At 37.8% G+C, this 25120-nt stretch overlaps 1 protein-coding gene across 6 annotated transcripts in view; it reads left to right on the top strand.

Annotated features, from left to right (window-relative positions):
* The window catches only part of NEBL (nebulette), a 390572-nt gene that overhangs the window by 344444 nt on the left and 21008 nt on the right, over positions 1-25120 (top strand). For 3 of the 6 annotated variants that reach the window (XM_033209539.1, XM_033209538.1, XM_033209540.1), the window contains 9 exons: positions 174-266; positions 3685-3777; positions 7397-7489; positions 9223-9315; positions 11199-11291; positions 12857-12961; positions 13945-14116; positions 16748-16840; positions 17976-18125. In XM_033209539.1, coding sequence (XP_033065430.1) covers positions 174-266; positions 3685-3777; positions 7397-7489; positions 9223-9315; positions 11199-11291; positions 12857-12961; positions 13945-14116; positions 16748-16840; positions 17976-18125 — 985 coding nt within the window. The remainder of the gene's footprint in view (positions 1-173; positions 267-3684; positions 3778-7396; positions 7490-9222; positions 9316-11198; positions 11292-12856; positions 12962-13944; positions 14117-16747; positions 16841-17975; positions 18126-25120) is intronic. The other 3 variants (XM_033209541.1, XM_033209542.1, XM_033209543.1) reach the window with 3 other exon arrangements.

Genomic DNA, 25120 nt, shown 5'->3' with positions numbered 1-25120 from the left:
TCTTAATGGATTATTTACTATCTTAATAGATTATTTAATTGTTTTCTATAATTCTGGCACTCAGATGCGGTATTCATATTATTATAAAACCTGAGAAAATGTCTTTTTAAGATGCAGATCTAGGACTTGATTTTGACAAGCTTAGTTATTCTTTCCCTTTTCTTATAATAAAGGTATTTTATAAGAAAGAAGTAGGATCTGGCACTGCGGTAAAACATACCCCAGAGATCGAACGAGTGAAGAAGAATCAGCAGAATATTAGTTCAGTAAGTTCTCTACATCATTAATTATCTTTTCTAAAAGCAAACAGAAACTGTAGACAAATGTTTTTAATTCTTTACTCAACTGATGGCTTTTTTCCTTTTATTCTTCACTTTATTGAAATGCTGTTTTATCGTATATCAAAGATCTAACTTTCAAAACAAAAACTATATCCTTGTTCCCCTTGACTCTGAAGCAGTATTTCATTCTGATATATCACAGTGAAGAAGAGCCAGGTCATTTTAATGAATCCTAGGATTAGATTTCATCTCTTTGAAGAGAATTTTAACTCTATTAAATTTTGCAGAGAAAGGGTACATTTCAGTACCTCTCCACAAGTTGGAAGAAAAATTTTTCCCTGATAGAATGATTAAAGGCCCTAGAACATTTATTTGGCAGCTTAAGGGAAGGTTTAGATTTGAAAAAGCAAATGGTACCAATTCATTTTTAACCCATGTCAGTCACATCTCTAAGCTGTTTATCAGACACACTTCTGCCCATTTCTTCTTTCCAGCCCCTTTTACCTTCTGCTTCTTCCAGCAAAAATGGAAACAAATCACACATCTTCACTGTAAATTGTGAAATAACTTACCTTCCAATAACATTTAGACTTGGGGGAAGGGTCCCCTTCTGTTAGAAGCATGCTTCTAACATTAAGGTGCTTAATGTTATGGATAAGTTGTTGTTTTTTTTTTTCCATTGAGTGTTTGACATTTGCAATGGATCATTGCTCTCCTTACCAATTAGATATTCTCCCATGTATATTTAGTACATTGAATTTCTTTTTTTTTTTTTTTTTTGAGACGGAGTCTCGCTCTGTGGCCCAGGCTGGAGTGCAGTGGCCGATCTCAGCTCACTGCAAGCTCCGCCTCCCGGGTTCACGCCATTCTCCTGCCTCAGCCTCCAGAGTAGCTGGGACTACAGGCGCCCGCCACCTCGCCCGGCTAGTTTTTTGTATTTTTTAGTGGAGACGGGGTTTCACCGTGTTAGCCAGGATGGTCTCGATCTCCTGACCTCGTGATCCACCCGTCTCGGCCTCCCAAAGTGCTGGGATTACAGGCTTGAGCCACCGCGCCCGGCCTTTCTTTTTCTTGAGACAGAGTCTTGCTTTGTTGCCTAAGCTGGAGTGCAGTGATGCAATAGCTCACTGCAACTGCCTCCTGGCTTCAAGTGATTCTTCTGCCTCAGCCTCCCAAGTAGCTGGGATTACAGGCACACACCACCACGCCTGGCGAATTTTTTTATTTTTATTTTTAGTAGAGATGAGGTTTCACTATGTTGGCCAGGCTGGTCTCAAACACCTGACCTCAAGTGATCCTCCCGCCTCAGCCTCCCAAAGTGCTGGGATTGTAGGCATGAGCTACTGTGCCTGTCCATTACATTTAGTTTCTTGTTGAGGAAGTAAAAAGAATCCGTTCTTTAAATCCCTTCCTCTGCCTTATCTCTTCACCCTCACCTTTGGAAAGAGTACCTTCCCTTTAAGTAATCCAAGCAGAATGGCCTTGATTAGACTCATTTGTGGGTCACTTGGTCATTATGTAGCGTCCTGAGAATATCAGCGTGGGTCAGCATTTGTGAAGAAAGTGTAGGAGAGGTAAGAGAATGAAATAGTAAAGCTACTTCAAAATAAAAGTATAAAAAGTCTGCAGAATATCAGTGCAATAAAACCTCTGTAGCACGCATGGAGCTATCTCTTGAAGAAAGCGTAAGGAGGTCCTACGCTTAAGGTGTGGATGAAGGTGGATGAATGTGTTCTTCTTATCTTTCATGGTGAGAGCCTGTGTTAGCCTGGTAGAGAAATTAGTTTGGGAGAGAAGTATAAAATACTCATTCCTTCACTTTCCAATGATAATATTTAAAATGCACCCATCGATGTACTGTGATTTAATATTATAAATATTCTGTAGTATGCAATTCTATAGACTACAGTGAAATAACTGTGCCATTTTGATTAGAGTCCCTTTGAAAAACAAAAATGTTCATCTTTAATCATGTTAAGCTTCTCACCCGTGGAAAATCCCACAGAGTATTACAGTATATCATTTCTTCTCTTAGCATCCCTCAGCCTTTTCTAGCAAACAATAAATGCATAGTTCTGTATCTGCATGAGGTTGGGCCATAAACTCCTGCTTAGTATTCAAATGGAAAGTTGCCCTTTTAAGATTAGCTAGATCTGTCAAACCAAGATATGATTCTCTAACATTTAAAGATCTCGACATTTTCCACCTCCAGAGTACAAGCCTTTTAGCTGTTAGCTCTCTGTGTTAAGAACTATTTTTGAATTTTATTTAGAGGTAGCCTGTCTCAGTGAACTTCCAATTTAACTGTTTTGGGTCTGGACTAATATTGGCATTGTTACTTATATGAAATCCACAGATACTAAGACGTAGATGATATCTGAGATATTTAGGTACTGTTTCTTTAGGACAGTCTGCATGAATTTCACCCTCTATCATTTTAAACATTACCAAGTAATTTCTGAAACATGTTTCATGTAGATTTAAATCTTTGCTAAATTTCAACACAGCCTCTTAAGTCGAGCCTATGCTTTCATATATTTACATACATATGTATCCTTTTTATTCACGAAAGATTGAATTTGAATTATCTTCCACGAATTTTAGACATATTAAAATACCATCTGAAGTGAGAGCATCACTAATCATTTTATGAGTTCAAAGAACTGTTTCTTGTCCCGTGCATAACTGTATGCTCGTATTACCATTTGCCTGATTGATCTTCCTCTAAATAGATTTGAAGGGGGAGATTTTGAGTGGAGTAGAAGCCAGGATAAAGGTGAGCTTTTCCTAATGTGATTGTGTGGATAGCAGACACCTCTGACTTTCTGGCACTGACCTTCCTTATAGTGACGCAGGACACAGTGGTCTATGCTTTTAGTACATTTCCTTCCATCTCCCTTTTTCTCCTCTTTTATTGTGCTCACTTTATTTTTTCCCTTATTCTGGATTATTTATGTGCTCTCAGTCAGATAGGCAATGTTCTCCAGACTCTGTGGCTAACTCAGTTTGACTTTTGCCTTTAAATATGTGTTAAATTTTGATTACCATATTAATAGAAACTGCTTTTTGGATAGAAAATAATACATCACTTTATTTAAGATAATTTACAAGGTTTTTTTTCCTGCATCTGCCTAATGGTAAAATTTATTTTCATAAACAATGTTTGCTTATTTTACTTAATAAACTCCTGTAGTGATGAATAAGTGAATAGATATGGGTTTATTTGTACTTTAGGAATAAGGAATCCTGAAAACATCAGATAAAATTAAGAATTGTGTCCCCAGTGAAGGAAAAGGAATGTTGGAATTAATAAAATTCAATTATGCAATAGTTACAATTGAAGAATTCTCAATATTAAAGCCTTGCATAGAATAAAGTTAACATTTTCTTATAAATTATGCAGGTGAAATACAAAGAAGAGATTAAACATGCGACAGCCATTTCCGATCCTCCAGAACTAAAGAGAGTTAAAGAAAACCAGAAGAACATCAGCAATGTGATTATATTTCTTAAGTATTTTTTAAAAATTTTATTGTATATCAACATATAATGACAGCGTAAAACCTGTACAGGCAAAATCCCATCACAATGAATCCCGTTGCAAGAGGATCGGTTCCTTAAAAGTGGAGCTAGCATTTTGCACATCTGTGTGCCCTCCATGACACCTAGCTTAATGCCTTGTGTACAGCATTGATTTACTAAAGACATGTATTATTCAGACATGCAGAGTGGAATCAGACATTGGAGACTCCAAAAGGTAGTAGGATGAGAGCGGGGTGAAGGATGAAATATTGTTGGGTACAATGTACACTATTTGGGGTAATAGTTGCACTAAAAGCCCAGGCATCACCACTATGCAATATAGCTATGTAACGCAACTGTACTTGTACCTTTGAATCTATAAAAAATAAAAAAGAATGAAACCTATTTTCAGAAATATATATTGATATTGTCTTTTCTGTTTTGTCATCTATTTTGTTTTGTAGACGTGTACATATAGTCTCTATATAGCTATATAGATAGCTAGATATCTATAGTCTATATTAGATAGTCTATATATGTATATATAGTCTATATTAGTTATATATATCTATATATAGTTTATATTAGATAGTCTATATATATCTATATATAGTCTTTCTATATCTAGACTACCTATCTCTCTCTATATATACTATATATATTAGTCTGCAAAGCAAAACAAATCACAAAACAAGAAGGAAAATTTTCTATTTCTTTTATCTATACCTATTTCTGAAAATAGGTATAGATATCTATGAATATATATATTTATGAAAATAGGTATAGATATCTATAGATAGATAACATATATATTAGTCTACAAAACAAAACAAATGACAAAACTAAAAATGAAATGTGTTATTGAATGTCTACTCTGTTCTTGTTCTTGGGGGATTTTAAAGATGAGAGGTAAGACCTAAGGCTGGGGTCGTGGGCATCCTCAACGTTTCTAGGAGAAACAGAGATAGGAGTATATAGCTATTATTCATTGTTTCAGTGCCATTACAATAAATATTATTTGTTGGGTGCTTACTATGCGTTTTGAGTACTTCACATTGCAATATCTCATTTAATCATAAGTAATAATGCCTCTTGCAAAGTGCTGTGCAAACGCAGAAGGAAGGCTATGCAGTGGGAGGGAGAAATAGCCTTGGGGAAGGGGTAACGTTGGAGTTAGATCTTGAAAAAGTAATGAAGGTTTAGGGCTGAGTTTTGTGAGGAAAGGCGTTCCTGGCAGAGCAAACCAAATATGTTCAGGATCCAAGGCTTGTTCCAGGATTCAAGAAGAGAATTTAGTGTGATGAGTACTTGGGGTGAAAGATGGCAGGAGAGGGAGGATGCTAGAGGGGAAGTTGAGATACAGATCGCGAAAAGGTAGTGTGGATTCCCACGGTGTCTCTAAAGTGTGGTTCATATATCATTATGGCATTACAGTAGATATGTGGCTTGCCGATAATCTTAATGATTAAGAACAGTGGACTTCATGACTAAATTGTTTTAATGTTTACCTTCTTCCAAAAGAAGGGTGACTAGTTTTCAATTGATGGTAGAAATATAACAATCTCTTAGAAATAACTTTATTTGAAAATAACCGGGAATTAATTTAATGAAAAAGTATAACAGCATAGGTGTTATTTGTAGTATTTATCTAGTATGACATATGGAAAGGAGCATGCAAAGGGCAGAAATTTGGGAAATTTGGACAGCACGCAAGTGGTGTATAAGAACGTGAACCGTGGACTGTTGGATGGTTTGATTCTAACTCCAGATCTTACTTGTTGTATAATCGTTATAAGCCATTAACTTCCCCAAACCTAAATTTCCTCTATATAAGGCAAGGATAAGAGTATTGAAGAGATATTGCCTGTGAAGCACACAGCATGTTTGTGAAGGGATGAATATGAGACATGATGATTCTATCAAACTTATGTACCCAAACTTACATCCACTAGAAATTGGCAGTAACAGTTTCTCTATGTCAATAATGTGAATTTAGTATTCAGATTTCCCCTTTGAGCTTTAGCCAGAGTGATTTCTTTGGAGCTTGCCATCAATATAGATGAAACTGAAACTTTCCTCCCTTTAGCTCAATCACCCAGTCACAAGAATCTGTCTGACATCTCAAACTACATACTATGGCACAAAGACAGTTACATATTGAGGAAAGAGACCAGAGGAACCTTATCCCTTTTCGTTTATTTTTTAAACTTATCCAACTTCCCTTCACTTTCATGTTCACTACTGAGAGTGTGCATCTCAAGTCTATTTCTTTTTCTTTTCTTTTTTTTTTTTTTTGAGATAGAGTCTTACTCTGTCACCCAGGCTGGAGTGCGGTGGCATGATTTCAATTCGCTGCAACCTCTACCTCCTGGGTTCAAGCAATTCTCCTGCCTCAGCCTGCTGAGTAGCTGGGATTACAGGTGCAAACCACCATGCCTGGCTAATTTCATATATTTGGTGGAGATGGAGTTTCACCATATTGGTCAGGTTGGTCTCGAACTCACGACCTCAGTTGATCCACCCACCTCAGCCTTCCAAACTGTTGGGATTACAGGCATGAGCCATCACACGCAACCTCAAGTCTGTTTCATCAGCAGGCCTTGTAAGTCTTGTGATTTCTTGTAAAAGAAAATTCCCTAACATGAACTTTAAAGTCTAAAAAGACACTAAAACTGTCCCTGTGAAGTTTCTTCTAATGAGATCTTAACCGCCAGCTCTACTTTTGCCTGTCAGAAGTTCATTTGCCATTCTGATTTTCTGTACTGATGCTCATTTATTTTGGGGGGTGTTGTGGAATTGTTGGGAATGCTGACCACAAACAATGGAGTTAGATCCCCAGCTAAGAAAAACACCTGTGCGCATTAAGTCAGGAAAATTTCTATAACGCTAGGTCAGAGATGGGGCTTCCAATGTTAGAATGGCGTAGAGAAGAAACTTTGAAGTTCAAGGTTTCTTTATACAGTAATAGTCTATCACTAAAGTTCACGTACAGGATTTTGTGACTCTCCTTCCCAATGATAAGAATGTAGAATTATTATTTTTAGATATAAAATGGCAATTTGATAAATGTTGCTTTAGTGCTATGAAGAAATGAATTCATAGAATTCATTCTTATTGATGAAGGGATTATTCATTATTACTGATAAGATCACACTCAGAGAGGCCACCAATAAATAATACAATCTGAAGGAAAACAACGAAAGGTGTGATTTAAAACATTTGATAAGGGTTGGGTGTGGTGGCTCACACCTGTAATCCCAGCACTTTGGGAGGCTGAGTCAGGAGGATCGCTTGAGCGTGGGAGGTTAAGGCTGCAGTGAGCTGTGATGATGCCACTGCACTCCAGCCTGGGCAACAGAGCAAGACCTTGTCTCAACAATAAAACAACAACAACAAAACCACTTGACAAGGAAAAGACTGACATCACCAAGAAGATAAAATCTATAAGCAATACATATTTCACTATGAAATCCTGGTGATGATTTTATTAATGAATGTTCTGTAGCCATGTGACATTTAAAAAAATCTGTTCCAATGCTTTGGGATGTATTTATTTCCCATAATCTCAAACTGTCTTGCACCTTGTCTCTCAGCTCCAGTATAAAGATCAAAACTACAAAGCCACTCCGGTAAGCGTGACCCCGGAGACAGAGAGAGTGAGGCGAAACCAGGAGCAGCTGAGTGCGGCAAGTTGTTTCTGTTTCCTTTTATATTTTCTCAAACATAACATATTTTTATTTAAAAATATGCAGTTTGGAAGACTATTATCCTTAGCAAACTAACACAGGAACAGAAAACCAAATACTGCATAATAATGAGAGCTTAATGATGAGAACACATGGACACACAGAGGGAAATAACAGACCCCAGGGCCTGCTGGAGGGGAGAGGGTGGGAGGTGGCAGAGGATCCGGAAAGGCAACTTTTGAGTACTGGGCTTAATGCCGGGGTCATGAAGTCATCTGTACAACAAACTCCTATAACACAAGTTCACCTGTGTAGCAAACCTGCACATGTGCCTCTGAACTTAAAAGTTTTTAAAAAAATAATGAATTTGAGCAACATGCAATTATATGGATGAATCATATCATTATAATATGAAAAAGTGAATATGTCCATATAGCATTAACTCTTCTATAAAGTTTAACAACTGCAATAATAATGATGATGATAAAGGGCATATCTCCAGATTTAATAAAATGTCTAAAAATTTAAAAAGGAAAAGCTTTACACCCTCTGCATTTTTGGATGTTCCTTTTCACATTTCCATGTTGAAGGGCATGAACTAACTGTGTGTCTAGGAAAGTTGGGACTGTGTTGCTGTACCTTAGCTGTGTTTGCTTATTCAAGAGATCTTCATTAAGTACTCAGATTGACTGGGCATTGTCCTGGTCACCCAGACACAAAGATGGATAAGACCCACTTTCTATCCTCAAGGACCTCATAGTTCAGTTGGTAAATCTCTTAAAAAAAAGTGCAGTTAATGGAGAATACTGGATCTGATGTCAATATGAAAAGAAAAAAAAGTATGTATTGGAACAGGGCAAAAGAAGACCTGGCTTGACTGGCATTCTAAGACATAGTATCAAGTCAAAGAGCCTCATAAATGGAAAATATTTTTCAATCATTCAATAGTCTATTGTGAATAAAGCAAAAATAGTTAACAAGGTACCTCTACTCTGTGCTGGGCCCTGTGCTAACGTTCTATGTAAACCCATGAGGTCAGCACTGTTTGTTTCTCTGGCTGGTAGATGTGGGAAACTGAGTCTTGGGGAGGTCAGAGAACATACTGGCCTCCTCCCCAGGCCCCCACCCAGCTAGTAAGGGCAGAGCTGAAATTGGAACGTATTGTTGAACTTTCACCAATACAAACAAAAGCCTTCTTTTTCCAAGACAGGTATTTTTGAAAGAGTTTGAAATGTAAGAGCAAGTTCTCCTGGGTGGAGAGAATTAGGCTCAACACTATTTATCCTTGTATTATCCCTGGGAGGTGGTAGGAGTCAGAGAGCTTTAGCTTCTATTGAAGGGGGAAGCCCCAGGGTCAGAAGACAGTAAAAAGCCTTCTAGACTGACAGGGAATGGACTTCACAAGAGTTCTCTTGTAAGGACTTCATTCTGGCGTTTCTTTAAAACGCGTTCCCTTATGATTCCATTACTTTTATTTGTGGAATGTATGGTTAATTTTGATATTGAAGAGGAAAGTATTTATCGAAGACATATTTAAACAGTAGCACCAACAACTTGTGCCTGCTAAATCAGACCCATTGGAATGTGGGCGTATATGTAAGTGTGAAGGTTGATGTAATCAACTATGGAAAGAAATGTGTAAAAAGATGGTGTTAATTTTGAGCCTCGTCCTCTGTGGTGTTTCAGTGGAGCCTGTTCTGCTATCTGTTAAAGTTCTTATTTATCCTTCTTAGGTAAAATATAAGGGAGAACTTCAACGGGGAACTGCAATTTCTGATCCACCAGAGCTGAAGAGGGCAAAAGAAAACCAGAAAAACATCAGCAATGTGTGGTCATCTTAGTAACTTTTTTCTTACACTATCAAATGTATTGTCCACGTGTGAACGAAGGGATTGTATTTACAGAGTTTTCATAACCTTGAGTGATGTCCTGTTCTCATTTGACTAACAACTTATTTGAAAGATTTCAGGGACTTTGATATTGTGGGTACAGTCAGGTGTTCCCCACCTCAGGGCTCCCAGTGACTCACTAGGATGATTTTTTTCTTTTTGTTTTTTTGAGACAGGGTCTTGCTCTGTCACCCAGGCTGGAGTGCAGTGGCACAATCTTGACTTACTGCAACCTTTGCTTTCTGGGTTCAAGTGATCCTCCCACCTCAGCCTCCCAAGTAGCTGGGACTACAGGCACATGCCACCACGCCTGGCTAACTTTTGTATTTTTTGTAGAGATGGGATTTGGGCTGGTCTCAAACTCCTTAGCTCATGCAATCCACCTGCCTTGGCCTCCCAAAGTGCTGGGATTACAGGTGTGTGCCACCGGGCCAGGGTGACTTTTTTGACAGGTTGTTGTGTATCCCTTCTGTCTTGCCATCTAACTGATGGGTGCTCTGGTCCTCTCAAGGCCCACAGTTGTAGCTTCTGGCATCCTGGCCCTGCAAACATTTTTCCCTCCCTTTTCTACCCGCACGTGTTCCTGTTCTTGTGCTTCCCCTCCGAGCCCCACTTTCCACTCCCCACAATTATGGCTCCGTTTTTGGGCAATGTCTAGGAAGAAATGATAATGTGTGCACGGCTGAATAAGTTATATGGGGCAGGATCGTTTTGGGGGCACTTAATAAGGGGCTGGCAGTTTTTACCTGGACACCAACTTGTGGCCTGCTCTGATTCCCTGTTGTTGAAATAATTCACGGTTGCAGTTCAAGAAGAAAGTCCTCGTTTAAAGTCATTAACATATAGATTGGGTTCTTTGGAAGAGGAAACTTGGAAATCTATTATGTTCAAAGAAATACTTTATTCTTCACACCTTTAAAGTCATTTAACTAGTTTATAATGCAAAGGCAGGTGATTGATACTTTTCCTAACAACTATATTTTAGAGAAGTAGACGCTCATCTTTCCCCCATATATTTAGAGTCATGCTTGATGTGACTCCATTACTCTCAAAAAGGAACATGGTTATTGAGACAAGGAATGGACCAGTGAGAAGTATGCTGGCTTTTCTAAGGATGCCCACAGTCACCTATTTAAACACATCTTTACAAAAATTCTGCCGCAGTTAATTCCTAAGAAACCACGACCATATAGTACCAGTCTATGGTGACTACCTTTAAGTAATATCCATGAAGACATTTGTTCTCGTTTCCTTTTGTGATTAAATATTTATTACAGCTTTACGGGTGGTATGCCTATGTATTTGAGTACATCCACAGTGATTTGGACACATGTACTCTCTTCTGGGATGAAATGAAATAGATTGATTTAAGATGCCAGCATTTTAAATACAATTCAACCTCTGAAAATATTTTTTGTAGTTTCCTACACAACTTCCTTGGCTAACTCATTAAAATAAATACTGTGAGCCAGGCATGGTGGCTCAGGATTGTCGTCCCAGCACTTTGAGAGGCTGAGGTGGGTGGATCACTTGAGCCCAGGAGTTTCAGATCAGCTTGGACAACATGGCAAACCTCAATCTCTACAAAAATACAAAAATTAGCCAGGCATGGTGGCACGTGCCTGTAATCTTGGCTACCTGGGAGGCTGAGGTGGGAGGATTGCCTGAGCCTGGGAGGTCGAGGCCGTGGTGAGCCCAGATTGTACCACTGCATTTCAGCCTGGGTGACAGAGCAAGACCCTGTCTTAAATAAATAAATAAATAAGCCTCTTAGCTGAATTGATTCATAGTATTCTATTTTTTGTTCTCTGAAATGATAGATTTATTACAAAGGTCATCTGGGAAGAGCTACTGCTTTAAGTGTAACTCCTGAAATGGAAAGAGTGAAGAAGAATCAAGAAAATATTAGCTCGGCAAGTGGTTTTTTTCATTTTAGACTATCACAAAGAATGTCTTTTATTATTTACTTGCGGTCCTCTTTTGCTTGTGAAAATAAACCTTATTTTCAAGAAATATTTGTGATACATCCAATAAGTACACGTGTTATTTCAGATGACTTCCAAAAGCTGCCACTGCAAACATTTACATTATCGTGCAACTCTTTATTTCCAGATGTGACCAACAGTTACATTCAAAGCTTACTTTATAATTATATTCATTTAAACAACGATTCATGCTATTTTAGCCATGTCTTTGAAAGTGATAAAGCCTTTGATGTGTGCATTAAATAACTGTCATTTTACTGAAATATTTCATTGAACATGGATTGTTAAATGCTGTCTGCAAAACAAAATAGGAGATGAATCATTACTCCCACTAAAGACTTACAGAAAATAATCCTTAAATACAATTAATGTAGAATTCAGTTGCTCACCAAAGTCCGGTGGTGCACATTAGTATCTTATTTGAATATTGTGCTTCCTCGTAGTGAAGATCAGGGCTTCAATTCTGAATTGTGCATAATGCCCCCAGGTCCACAATAAGCAGTATCCAAATCTTACACCTAATCAGTTTCATAAATGGCAGTGTTCTGATGGGCAGCTGTCAAGAACACAGACGCTTTTCTTAGCACACCCTGAATAGCTGTTTGCCTGAGAATCAGCGTTTAGGCTTTGCAATTTACAGCTTCCTAGTGGCATTTCTGTCCACATAAATTACCTTTAAGTTGTGGCTGCTTAGAAGAACAACTAGATTTGTTCCTCATTGTTTCTTATTACCTAAGCAGAGAAAAAAATCAAAAGAAATAGAGAGTAGGTTGTATGCATTTTTCAACACTCTTATAGTAGAAAATGGGGAAATTTAGAAACAAAATAACTTTGGGTTCTATTTAATAGTTTTGGATTTTCTCTGTTTAACTTAAATATGGTAACCAGTTTGTGTGTGTGTGTGTGTGTGTGTGTGTGTGTGTGTTTGAGACACAGTCTCTGTTGCCCAGGCTGGAGTGCAATAGCACAATCATAGCTCATTGCAGCTTTGAATTCCTGGGCTCAAGTAGCTGTCGTGTCTTAACCTGTCACATAGCTGGAACTACAGGCACATGCCCAGCTAATTTTTTTTTTTTTAATTTTTACCTATAGAGATGGGTGGGGGCAGGGGTGGGGTCTCACTAGGTTGCCCAGCCTGGTCTCAAACCCCAGGCCTCAAGTTATCCTCCCACCTTAGCTTTCCAAGGTGCTGTGATTACAGGCATGAGCCACCGGGCCTGCCGGGTTTACAGACTAGATAGTTAGTTACTATTGGTCATTCACACATTTGTTTTCAGTTGATAGATTTAGGTCATTTTGCAGTAGGCAGTGGAGGAGATCTTTGAATGTAAAATTTTAGGTTGCTATTCTAGAACAAAATTTAACTCATTGAAAAAGTTATCTGGAAAATAATTTCATGTATGTTGCATATGGTTTCACTCATTCGTAAAGCTTAAAAAAGTGATGTCATGTGTTTTCTTATCATTGTCTTATGTCTGCTATTTACTTTGCAGGTAAAATATACCCAGGACCGTAAACAGATGAAAGGTAGACCAAGTCTGATTTTAGATACACCTGCTATGAGACATGTTAAAGAAGCACAAAATCATATTTCAATGGTAGAGTTCAACCAAATCATTCTTAAAACATGCTAAGGAATGGCCAGGTCCAGTGCACGGATGGCATTACTTCACTATTAATCTGATAACTAACAAAGCATGGAAACGTGGCTGGCTTGTCTTTTAGGGGAGGGGCATTTCTAATCACACTGAAATGTAATGGAAATATTTAGTCTAATAAAATGATTTTTCTCAGTGACTTTTTCTGGTGTGTCTTTATTTCTAATGTGACTACTATAAACTCATGGTGTGAAAGACATTCGTGTAGACATCTTTCCAATTAATTCTAAGACAAAATTTGGTCTGTTTGCCTGTCATTAAGAATATTTTAAAAAGTGTATTTTTGAAAGTGTGTTTTTAAAAATGTGTTTTTAAAATGTTATCAGATGTAATTTACCTGCCATAAAGTTTGCCCATTAAAGTGTTCAATTCAGTGGTTTCTAGTATAATTTACAATTATACAACTATCTCCTGGACCTAATTTCAGGACATGAAAAAAGTGTATTTTGAGGTACAAGTTTTTGTAATTATATTAAAAACGGTATATATTGTTACCTATAAAATTTTAAACTAATTTTAAATAATGCCATTTTCATGAATGATTGCCTGGAGATAGATACCACTTTATTGGATATTGAAGGTTAAGAGATAGGAAATTTAATTTATACTTAGTATATTTTAGGAAGTAACCAGGATTTGAGATTATGTATTTTTTACAACCTCTCACTAATAATAGATATAGTTTTACATATAATTTAAAATAGATATGAGCTATGATGATGAAAAGCTTTGTGAAAATATCAGCACTTGATTTCTGATGTTAAGAAACTGAAGTTCCAGAGTTTAGTTTTGGAGTATTTGGAAAAGATACATATGTGTAGACAATCTGCACGCAGTCAGCGCAGTGTACACCTGTCCTTTAATCAAAATGTGAAAGAGGTACCTATCAGCAAAATTCAGTATGTTGATTTTTCGTTTTTCAGGTAAAATACCATGAAGATTTTGAAAAAACAAAGGGGAGAGGCTTTACTCCTGTCGTGGACGATCCGGTGACAGAGAGAGTGAGGAAGAACACCCAGGTAGTCAGCGATGCTGCCTATAAAGGGGTCCACCCTCACATCGTGGAGATGGACAGGAGACCTGGAATCATTGTTGGTAAGCTGATGGCCTTTCTCGGCAGGTGTATGTGGTCGAAAAGATCATGTTTGTTCTAGCTTCAGAATTACCCTCTTTAGTCATCTGACTCCTCATTACATGTTGGGTGTGCTACCAATTTAAAATGGACCACTGGTAAAGCATTATTTTTGTACTATGTGTAATGGGATTTCTGGCTTTCACCTGGTATCATCTCAAGTCTTTTCTATTATTGGAAGCTCTGTCTTTAATACCTTGCTAGTGTTAAGAATGTTCCTTCTTGTTAAGCAAAGAAGCAGAGATATGAGTGATCACAATGGTTGAACAATTATTTTGTTTTTCTTCAGCCCGTGTGCTTGGTCGATGTGTTGTTCTGTTGACATCATGTGCATGAGTGGCAGAAATAACCATATTGCATTTAGGTCCTTTGATCACAAACTGACATGCCAGGGGCGTTCTGATGGTATTCCATAGTAGTAATAGCTCATTTAAAAAATACTATTTCTGGACTGGAGTAGTTGAGAGCCATCTGAAAGTCTTGCAATTAAGAGAGCAAACTTTTATTCCTGCTCTCTGTTTCTTATAGTCAGGGGAAATCCTAGAAGGATATTTGTTGAATGGTGGCTGAGATACCAGAAAAGATCATACTGAAGTATAAGGCAGGGCTAGGAAGGATGGTTATCGATTTTTCAATCTGTGTCAACATTTCAAAACTATTGTCTCCTTCAGAGCAGTTAGCTTCTGAATTATGTAGTCCAGTTATGCAACTTAAAGAATATTTTTGGTATATGCCACTCAGTAATATCAGTGTTTTCTTTATCTTCAAAAGTAGGAGCTTATTTTTTGGTACTAGTGAAAGGCCATAGAGGTAAGTTATGAAGTTATGCGGGGAAAGTGTAAATTTGACGGGGTAAACCAGTGTACTAAAGTCAGAGCACTAAGTAACTTCTATGATTATATTAAAGTGACTCTGAAAGTATTTTCTGAAGAAGGATTCCAAACATGTTTGTAGGCAATTGATAGCTTTGCTGATCTGCTGGAGTTGATTACTTAAAAGGATCACATTAAGTTGGATGGATGGGTTGTGATGTTTTCATTAAATGTGACACCAAATTAGAGTTTCATTGCTTTGTGCTAAACGGATGGAACTATCTTAAGGGATAGTGCAGGGGTTCTGATTTATCTCACTTAGGGTGGAACTGCTAAAGTCTGTACAGCTTACTCCCAGGCCCTGCACACGTCAGAGGTCAGGAATGATGGTGAGGTCGTTGCTAAAAACCATGAAAATGTCTAGACCGTGGGCTTTCAGAATTCAGTACTCAAAACCATTGAGGTTGAAATTATGATTGTTTTATAAAATATAAGATGTATAACTCTAAGTTATTTACTTACTTGGCAATCCGGAAGTCAGTTTATTTATTCTTATTGGGAAGAACTGTTTTCCATTGAGATTTCCGTAATTGGCCAACATTAAACTTTCCAATGAGCCATCTTCTGTATCAGGCATGAAAATACACGTTTAGAGATTTTCTGAGGAATTCAGATTAAGCCAATTTGTGCTGCTTCTATTTTTGTTGAAGGCTCTGCTACTTCTCACGAGCTGTGTAAACTTGGCCAAGCTACTCAATTTCTCTGTGACTCAGTTTCCTCATCTACAAAATGAGGATGGTATATATGAAACTTAAATTAATTAGGTGTCAGATGAGAATAGTGCCTGGCATATGGTCAGCACTACATAATATTAATTAAAAACGGACAAGCAAATTTTCAGTTCCATTTTACAAATGAATTGTTTTTGCTCTAGCTCCATTTCTGCCATATGTCTGTAACTAGGTTTTTATTTTCCAGTTGTTGGTACAGCTGTAAGTAAACAGCTTATTTTAGGATCTGATGCCCTTTTGTTGGATAGACTGATGAATTCAGAAGCTATTAAAATACGAGGAGAATAAAGTGGTTTGCACAGTCTAATCACTGACTATAGCAGGGGTCCATTGACAGCAGGAAGCTGATATTATTTCTTTTTTCATTCATCATATTTCCTTGCTGTGTGCCTTGCTTATAACACTTTTTAAATAAGTGTATCTTATTAGATACACTTAGCTTGCACTCGCGGACTCAGAATGAAAACTAGACTTGCCACCACTCCACATTTTAGATATTTATTTCTGTTATAGGAAGGGAAGTTTTTTTGTTTTGTTTTGTTTTTTAAACATAAACTTCTCAATTGTTTCCTATGAATTACTCACATGTCCTGAATCAGAAGCTATAATCAAACATTTTGCTTGTTTCAGCCTGTGGAGAGCAAGAGCGATTGGGGATTTGGGGGTGCTGTGGGGGATGCATATAGCTGCCCCATGTGCTCCTGTGTATCTGTAATGGGTCACAGGTCCTTCAGCAAGGTCTGGCAGGGCAGCTCAATGAATAGAGCAGGCAGCTTCAATCTGATTACAAAGATTTCTTAACAGATGCTTGTGAAAGCAAGTATTTTTTCATCCTCTTCTGAAGTCAGTAGCACTGTGAGTTTGTCTGTTACATGTTTGCTTTTTATATCTACTCCTTTGCAGACTTTGTCTTGACTCTTTTGGGTACTGGCTTTTTTTTTTTTTTTTAATTCCTTCTTGATGAATGTTGATTTCTTCCTTTTGACAAAAGACCTCAAAGTTTGGCGCACAGATCCTGGCTCCATCTTCGACCTCGATCCCCTGGAAGACAATATTCAGTCTAGAAGCCTACATATGCTCTCTGGTATTGCTCACTTTTGGTTTTGTCCCAAAATTGAAACCACTATGAACTGTAGAGGTTCACTATACTGTGTAATGTAAATTTTAAAGCTGAGAATTTGGCAAACCAAAAAAATACTATGCTACTTTTAAATACAATTAATCATTTACGAAAAGAAAGCTTGCAAAAGGACTTTTTGATATATCTTAATTAGTCTGTCCTAGATTCCTTTAAATAAGCTTTTTATTAGTAAGAACGCTTTTATAGAATTTCGGGGTTTACAAATACAGTTATTCGGATTTCATCAAACTGCTGAGACAAAAGGAGATTTGTTTCATAAAATGCATTGTTATCATTTTTAAAGGTAGGTTTAAGGAATGATATATAGAACAGTAGAAAGGTTTTCTATAGGGCATCATAAATGTCTTAAAAGAAATTTTCAAGTATCTTTAAAATGTTCTTTGACATTTTGTGTAATATAAAATGAATAGTTTACATAGGAAGCATAGTTAGCTTTTAACTTAGATTGCAAGTTCATAATTAAAGGCAAAAAAATGGATAGTTGGGGTATGAATGATAGCTTGATTTGACATTTCAGATTTTCTCTGACAGTTATACAGTTATGTTAAACAATAGATAGCTATGTCATTTAGATCTTGCTCTAAACCCTGATTTCTACACTATATTTAATTGTTGATGTGAATAGAATTGAATACCCGAGGCAAAGTAGGAATTCTAGTACTTTTATACTCAATTTCATTCATATAGTTAGCCAGTGTCACTTGATTTTCTAAAAATAAAGAAAAGGCAACAAATACTATATACCTGGTGATAGTTTAAAGGAATTATTTTAAACCAGGCTTTACAATTAACAAAAATTTATTAGTTTACCAGTGTTTCTTAATCCTTGTCAATGTCCTATCCCTTACCTGTCCTTTAAAATTGAGACTTAAAAAAGCATAAAATGACGGTTAAGTCCCTCATGTAGTTGATGCAATGCATGCTGAAGTTTGCGAATAGGTGCCTAGAGCTGAGATTTTGAGTTATTCTTTACTAAGAGATTGTTTTTCTTCTCTGTTAAGCTTTTAAGTAATTTTTTTGTTGATTTTGTTTTTCGAGTCACTTAATCACACGTGTAAATATTTTCCCTCCAATATAGAAAAGGCGAGTCACTTTAGGCGACACTGGTCTCGATCCCATTCCAGCAGTACTTTCGGTACAGGTCTTGGAGACGACAGGTCAGAAATCTCAGAGATTTACCCTAGCTTTTCATGCTGCAGTGAGGTAACAAGACCGTCTGATGAAGGAGGTATCAAACATCCACCGCTTACAAAGAAGATCGATTTGTTTTTTAAGTGTGTCACAAGAGTGTCTTTAACATTATTTTCACCTTTGCATGAACATCTAGCCTGGCTGTGTTTGAGAATTTAAAATTAAATTCAGAAAGTTAATAGTCCTTTTGTTTTTTTAAAGAAAAAACCCTACTAATTTGCATTTTTGCATGTTATTTTTCCCGCTGTCTTACTTCACTATTATCACAGCAATGGATTTGTAATGACGAAAGGGTCTTGAGATTTGCTACTTGAGTCTGTTTCACAGGAGTTATGTGTGATAAATATACACCCTACACAGTCAAAGCAGAAACTTGAGTTCTGCATAGTTTGTATCTGATTTCCATTAAGAAAAAAATCAATCTTACAGTAATATTGGGGTGCCTAAGAGGTTACAATGAATGTATATATGTTTAAATATTAATATAAACTTGCAGACAGAGTTAGATCTTGCCAAAAGAAATTGGGCATAATACTTGGGATATGAGAGGGTTTTTTTTTTTTTTCTAATGAGAAACACTATTGATTGTTAATCATCTTCTCTCCATTTTATATACCCACTCTTTTCCTGTATCTTCTGTTTTCTGCGTCCAGGCTGATGGATTAAGCCTAGAACTTTCATGAATTTCTTTAGGATGTTAAACTAATTTTACTTATAAAGCTGTTTTTAAAGGTTAAGACTAAAATGTTTCCTCACCTCATTGCAGTTATATTTTAGTACAGCAAGGAAGGGCAAAGGACTGAAGCATATGAGAACAAAAACAATACTGAATTTCCCTTTCAACTCAAAGGCCATATTGCTGAAATCTCAAAGGAGGACATTTTGAGATTGAGCAACTTAACACCTTGGTGGTGTGACTGAGGCAATGATGAAGCTGTGAAAGATTTTGTAACTGTGTAATTGTTTTTTTATTTTGCACTCATTACAATGAAACACTAGTGGGAATGAAATTTATTATATTCTATACATCTTGAATTATAAATCTGGACTGGCCTTACTTTGGTACAAATTTACTAAAGGTCTCCTTTCTGTGTAACTAATGAAATAATTATAAACTAGTTGTTTTTTTGTAGGTAAAATATACATGAGAAGATCTCCCCTTTTTGTGTCTGTCCGAATTGCTAAAGAAGGGTTCAGTAACTTCCCGATTACTTTTTTGATAGAGTCTTGCTCTGTTGCCCAGGCTGGAGTGCAGTGGTACAATCTCAGCTCACTGCAACCTTCCCCTCCTGGGTTCAAGTGATTCTTGTGTCTCAGTCTCCCGAGTAGATGGGTCTACAGGTGTGTGCTACCACACCTAGCTAACTTTTGTAATTTTTATAGAGACAGGGGTCTCGCAATGTTGTCCATGCTGGTCTGGAACTCCTGACCTCAAGTGATCCACCCGCCTCGGCCTCCCAAGTGCTGGGATTACAGGTGTGAGCTACCATGCCCAACCTCTGATTACTTTTTTTGGACATGGGGTCACTGATTTTTCCCCTCAGTGTCCTTCCTGGTTCTGTAAATGCAAAATAATATTGATATTTAAAGAGATAAATAAAACCCAAAGCAAATACAAGAACTAATGTTGATCAACCTTATTTAATGTTACTCAGTTCAGCATATTGGAATTGATGTCTCTCCCAAAGGCAACGTACCAGAGAGTCTTTGTTTCATGAATGACCCTTTACTTCACGTCTGTCTCCCCAGCACATCATTCATTCATTTAGTCACCAAATGTTTACTGAGTGCTGTTTGTGCACCAGCCAAGAGCTTACATCTGGCAATGCACACAGCAGTGAGCAAAAGAAACATACATCTGCTGTCAGTGGCTTAGAGGCTGTTGGGGGGACCTTGACATTTAGCAGACACTTACACAAGTAATACATAATGATGAGCAGAATCAGGCCTGTGAGGGGGAGGAATAAGGGCTACAATAACAGGGCAGCTGCCTCTGGCCTTGATGTCAGGGGAGCCTTCCTTGGGTAGGGGATGTTTGAGTAGAGATGTCAATGCTGATGGACGTTAATGAGGCTGTGGGGCTTTGGGAGAAGAATGTTTCTGATAGGACAGAGCATGCAATATCTGATTGGATAGAAGCATGCATTGGATAGGACAAAACATTGAGATGTTCAAATGGAAGCATCACATACGCAGTTAGAGTTGAGAAGAGGAGGCCGCACTGGAGGTCAGTTTGGAAATCATCATCCGAGTCTATGATTTAGGTCCTGAATGGATCTGTGTAGAGATCAGGAATTCGGAGGCGCTCTGCTTGGATGCCTCTACTCCCTCTGCAGCAGCAGACCACACCCACCTCACTTACCTCTTTTCATTCTCTTCTCCAAAGCTGTAAAAACCTGCTGCTGTTAATCACCTCTTTTTCTTCTCAAGCCCACATTCCTTCTCTTTTCTAATTATTTCTAGCAGGAAGACCCTATCCTAAGCCAAACTGAATGAGAAAATGTCTCATTGGAAGAAGGTATAGGCAAATATTCTTGCAATTATACTAGAATTTGAGTAAGAGTAACAATGGATAGGTAAGAGGGAATAATCATATTTTTTTAAAAGGGGGAATTTCATACTCCTTCAAACATGTGGGGAGATTTTGGACAGCAGTGATGACTCAGTGACTCAAATAATGCCTTGTAAGAAAAAGTTGACTCTTTTTTTTTTTTTTTTTTTTGAGACAGAGTCTCACTGTGTCACTCAGACTGGAGTGCAGTAATGCGATCTGGGCTCACTGCAACCTCTGCCTTCCAGGTTCAAGTGATTCTCCTGCCTCAGCCTCCCGAGTAGCCGGGAATGCAGGTGCATGCCACCACACTTGGCTAATTTTTGTGTTTTAAGTAGAGATGGGGTTTCGCCGTGTTGGCCAGGTTGGTCTTGAACTCCTGACCTCAAGTGATCCGCTTGCCTCAGCCTCCCAAAATGCCAGGATTACAGACGTGAGCCACTGTGCCTGGCCAAAAAGTTGACTCTTTGGAGTCATTTATGAATTTCTGTTGTTCTCAATCCCCTGTTTTGAGGCCAAGATGCTCTGTCTTTAGGGACATTTCCTATTTTAAAAAATAGATACTGAGGTATGAAGCAAAAGTGAGGATGTACCAATAAGTTGTATAACATAAACACAAGTGACAGCATGCCCACGAAAGAGCCGTATGAATTTGAAAAGATTTTAGGATACGTCGGAATATGCTAATTTAATTTATTTTAAGTGAAGCAAAGCACATTCTACCAATTGGCACCTGATGTCTGTATTCAAATGATTAGTGACGTAGAGCAAACCTTTTCAGTTCAATACCACCTCTCTACTTCCCCCTTCCCTGCAGAAATCTCCTTTCTGAGCTTCCCAGTTTGCTAAGTGTCAACTGCAACTTTCCAGCTACTGAAGTCAAACCCTTTGGAGTCACCCCTGACTCTTGTCTTTCACTCACACCCCACGTCCAATTCATTGGCAAATTTTGTCAGCTGGACCATGACAAAAATATCCAGAATCTGAGTGCTTGGCCGCACCTCCATTGTTGCTACCCTTGTGTCAGCCACTGTCGTCTCTCATTTGGACAGTCATAGTTGCCTCCTGACTGGCTTGTCTGCTTCTGCTCTGGCCACACCATCTTCCACCCACACCCTGCTCTGATCTGTTCTCCACCTGGCATCTGGAATGATCTTCTTGAAGCCCTGGTGACATGATGTCACTCTTCTACTATTTTATTCTGAATATAACCCAAATTTTCATCATTGTTTACAAGACCCATGTCCGATCTTGGGCTCTGGCCACTGCTCTGAACTAATTTTCTGCCATTCTGAGTACATCTATCAACTCTCACCATTTCCGGTTCCTTTGCTTTACTCAAACTTCCCAAGAATGCTTCCCCCCAGGGCTTTTGCACACACTGTTACCCCAGCCTGGAATACTCCTGCCACCCAATATTTGCTTAGCTAAGTGCCATTTTTCTTTATGTTTCAGTGGGCCTGCAGCATATTCAACATTGGAGCCCAAGACTAATTCTGATTCACCCTCTCTTAAGTGGAACGGTGCTCGGTTAGTTTCGGCTAATGTTGAAATAAATCGTCTTACAGCTAGAGGCCATAATGGTAGGGTTAGTCATGTGAACCCTTGTGTGGTGATGAGGGTTGATAAAGCAAATGATCCACTTATCAAGAGAACTAACAGGAGGATGATTGCTAGGGGAACTTTGTTTGGAATTGTTTGGGCTACTGCTCAAAGTGCTCTAATGAGTACATATTTTGAATTGAATGTCCAGTGCTCAGGTGACTCCCTCTCTAACTACTAGAGAAAAAATAGCACCCCTTTCCTGACTGTCCTTTTTCTCTGCATTTTTTCCTTCATAGCACCTGGTAACACTTCAGATATTATATATTGATTTATTTATTTGGATCAGTCTGCAAGCCCAGCAAGATCAGAGATACTGGCTGTTTTGTTGACTCTTCTAGCTCTAGCTCTTAGAATAAGCATTCAGCAACTATTTGGAGAGGGGATAAAATGGCCAAATGAATGTTTTAAAAACAAGGACCACATGCATAAATATATGTAAGTATAATTATTTTTATAAAATAAAATCCTCTTTGGGAAGGCTTTCAAGAAGATTCTTACATTTTTGGTGATGTTTTGATATGTTTCGATGACATTAAAGCATAGCTGAAAAAATACTCTGAAGTGGAAGCATTCCCAGTATTTTTTTTTTTTTTCCTGGTACAGAAGGAAAGAAGTTTCCATGATTTCTCAGTGGCTTTGAAATTTAGGATCCCCTTTGAAATGTGTGCTCTGCTGGGTTCTGGTGAGAAGGTGCCGATTGACTCTATAAAAAGTGGAGCGATGAAAATTGTTAGTGCTTTTAACAGTAACAGTCCATCATATGCATTTGTTTAAATTCTATCCTAGAAATCGAAAAGAATTTTATAACAATACTAGTTAGGGGTAAGATGAAGAAAGGAAATGTTTATAAATATTTAGAAATGCTATTTTTCTTCTGGATGTTGTTGATTCTTTTGAATTTATTTTATTTACTTTTAAAAACAAAATGTAGTTAAAATATTTTGGTTCAAGATCATCTTCCCAATACCACTGCTATAATGCACTATTTTAAGGATTGATTTTTCTTTTTTAATGTTTCAATGGATAAATAATATTGTACATATGCATGAAGTACCAAGGAATGTTTTGATATATACACCATATAGTAATCAGAACGTGGTAATTAGCATATTCATCATCTTGAACATTTATCATTTCTTTGTATTGGGAACATTAAACATCCTTCTTCTAGCTATTTGAAACTACATAGTATATTCTTGTTAACTATAGTCATCCTACAGTGCTATAGAACACGAGAATTTATTCCTGCTGTCTAGCTGTAATTTACATGATAAAATGTGTTATGTCCCAGAAAGATGTCCTTTAATATTTGGTTGTCTCCCTGCGGTCGGAGTGGGGTGTGTGGCAGTGGTGTCCTGTGGTGGCCGGAACCCTGAACTGGAGGACAAGACATTGGACTTAAGTCCCAGTGCTCTCACGACTTGGTCTGGGTTATCAAAGAGGTCATTTAACCTTATTAGGCTTAAATTTTGCATCTGTGGTAAGAATGGCGCAGAACAAGAAGCAGATATTTTATATTTCCTCAGCTAAGTGGCCTAAATAACCTTTTTTTCTTTCTCTTCTTTCTATGTGTAAGAATGTGTTTATGTTCTGAAAGGGTCTGTTTTACTTTATGAATTAAGTAGTTGGACAGTTATGAGAGTCACAGTTTTTGTTCCTTCTTTTGAGTTAGAGGAAGTTCTGATTGTTAGGACAAAGGGTTGAACAATCAACTCATTTCGTTAAGGCAAAAGTACAAGATTTTCATCATTCACATTTGGTTTTCATGAGCATTAACATGTAAGCCTTCTTCTTTCAGTTTTTGTCATCATTTTGGTTACCTGTTTCCCATGGTATTTTCCCATCTTACTTTGTTCGGTATTTTCTTTTCTTATATGATTATTTTGGACTTTCTTTACTTTTCAGTCTACTTTCCAATGTATTAAGTTACCAAAGCTTTTTCATTTTACATCTCTACTGTGTTACTTTGATTTAAGAACAGAGGTTTTTATTTAACCTTTACCAAATTTTGTTTTGATTCATGAATAGTATTACTTGAAATTATCTTCACTGCCTTTTGGTATTAGATTCGCTTAACTTATATTTTATTTGACACACAGCTCCTTTAGTGGAAAGGATCCTGATGATTTCAGCTTATTTCACTGGGAGGTTTCCTTTGATCTTTGTGTTTGCCTCTATTTCATTGCCTGCAATGTGTATCTGCTTTCCGGTATTACTTTGTGTTTCTTTGGTTTTCCTTGACTTGCAGTTTTCTGGTATCGCAAGTACTGGCATGTGCTTGCAATGTCACCTGGTGTTTACCTGCCCCGATTTGAACTTGTATTCAGTTTTGCTTCAGGTATGCTATGTGTTTCTGTTTTCCTCCGGAAAACATAGGATATGGGAGTGTGATGGGGAATGAAAAACAGATGCACTTTTCAAAATAGACATTTTCAGCTTTCCAACCTCGTGACCTTTCCCATTTTGCTGTGGGAGAATCCTATGGGGATGCCCTAGTCCTGCCTTAACTGACTGAAAGTGAGTTTTGAATTTTGTGGCAGTTTAACCCACCCTAGCCAGGCTGTACTTCCAGCATTTCATCCCATGTAATATGTATTCAAGAGTTGCAAGGGATGCCTCAGTACTTTCTGGAACTCTCAGTTTATTGTCCATAGCATATGTCAAGAGGGCAGTGCACCAGTTGTGCAGCCAATTGCCCTGATGTTTTACTGGTACCCATGACTCCATCTGCTCAGTCACCAAACATTTATCTTGTATCTCGTATGTATGAGATATTGGGAACACAAAAATACAATAAACAGTCACTGTTTTCAGAGAACTCACATTCCGGTGGGTGAACCAGTTGCATAAAACCATTGGGCTCAGGAAAACATTGT

This window comes from Trachypithecus francoisi, unplaced genomic scaffold (assembly GCF_009764315.1).
Source record: "Trachypithecus francoisi isolate TF-2019V2 unplaced genomic scaffold, Tfra_2.0 Lachesis_group9, whole genome shotgun sequence".
NCBI classification, from domain to species: Eukaryota; Metazoa; Chordata; class Mammalia; order Primates; family Cercopithecidae; genus Trachypithecus; species Trachypithecus francoisi.
The sequence above is the reverse complement of the archived record's forward strand: the minus strand, read 5'-3'. Positions and strand labels throughout refer to the sequence as shown.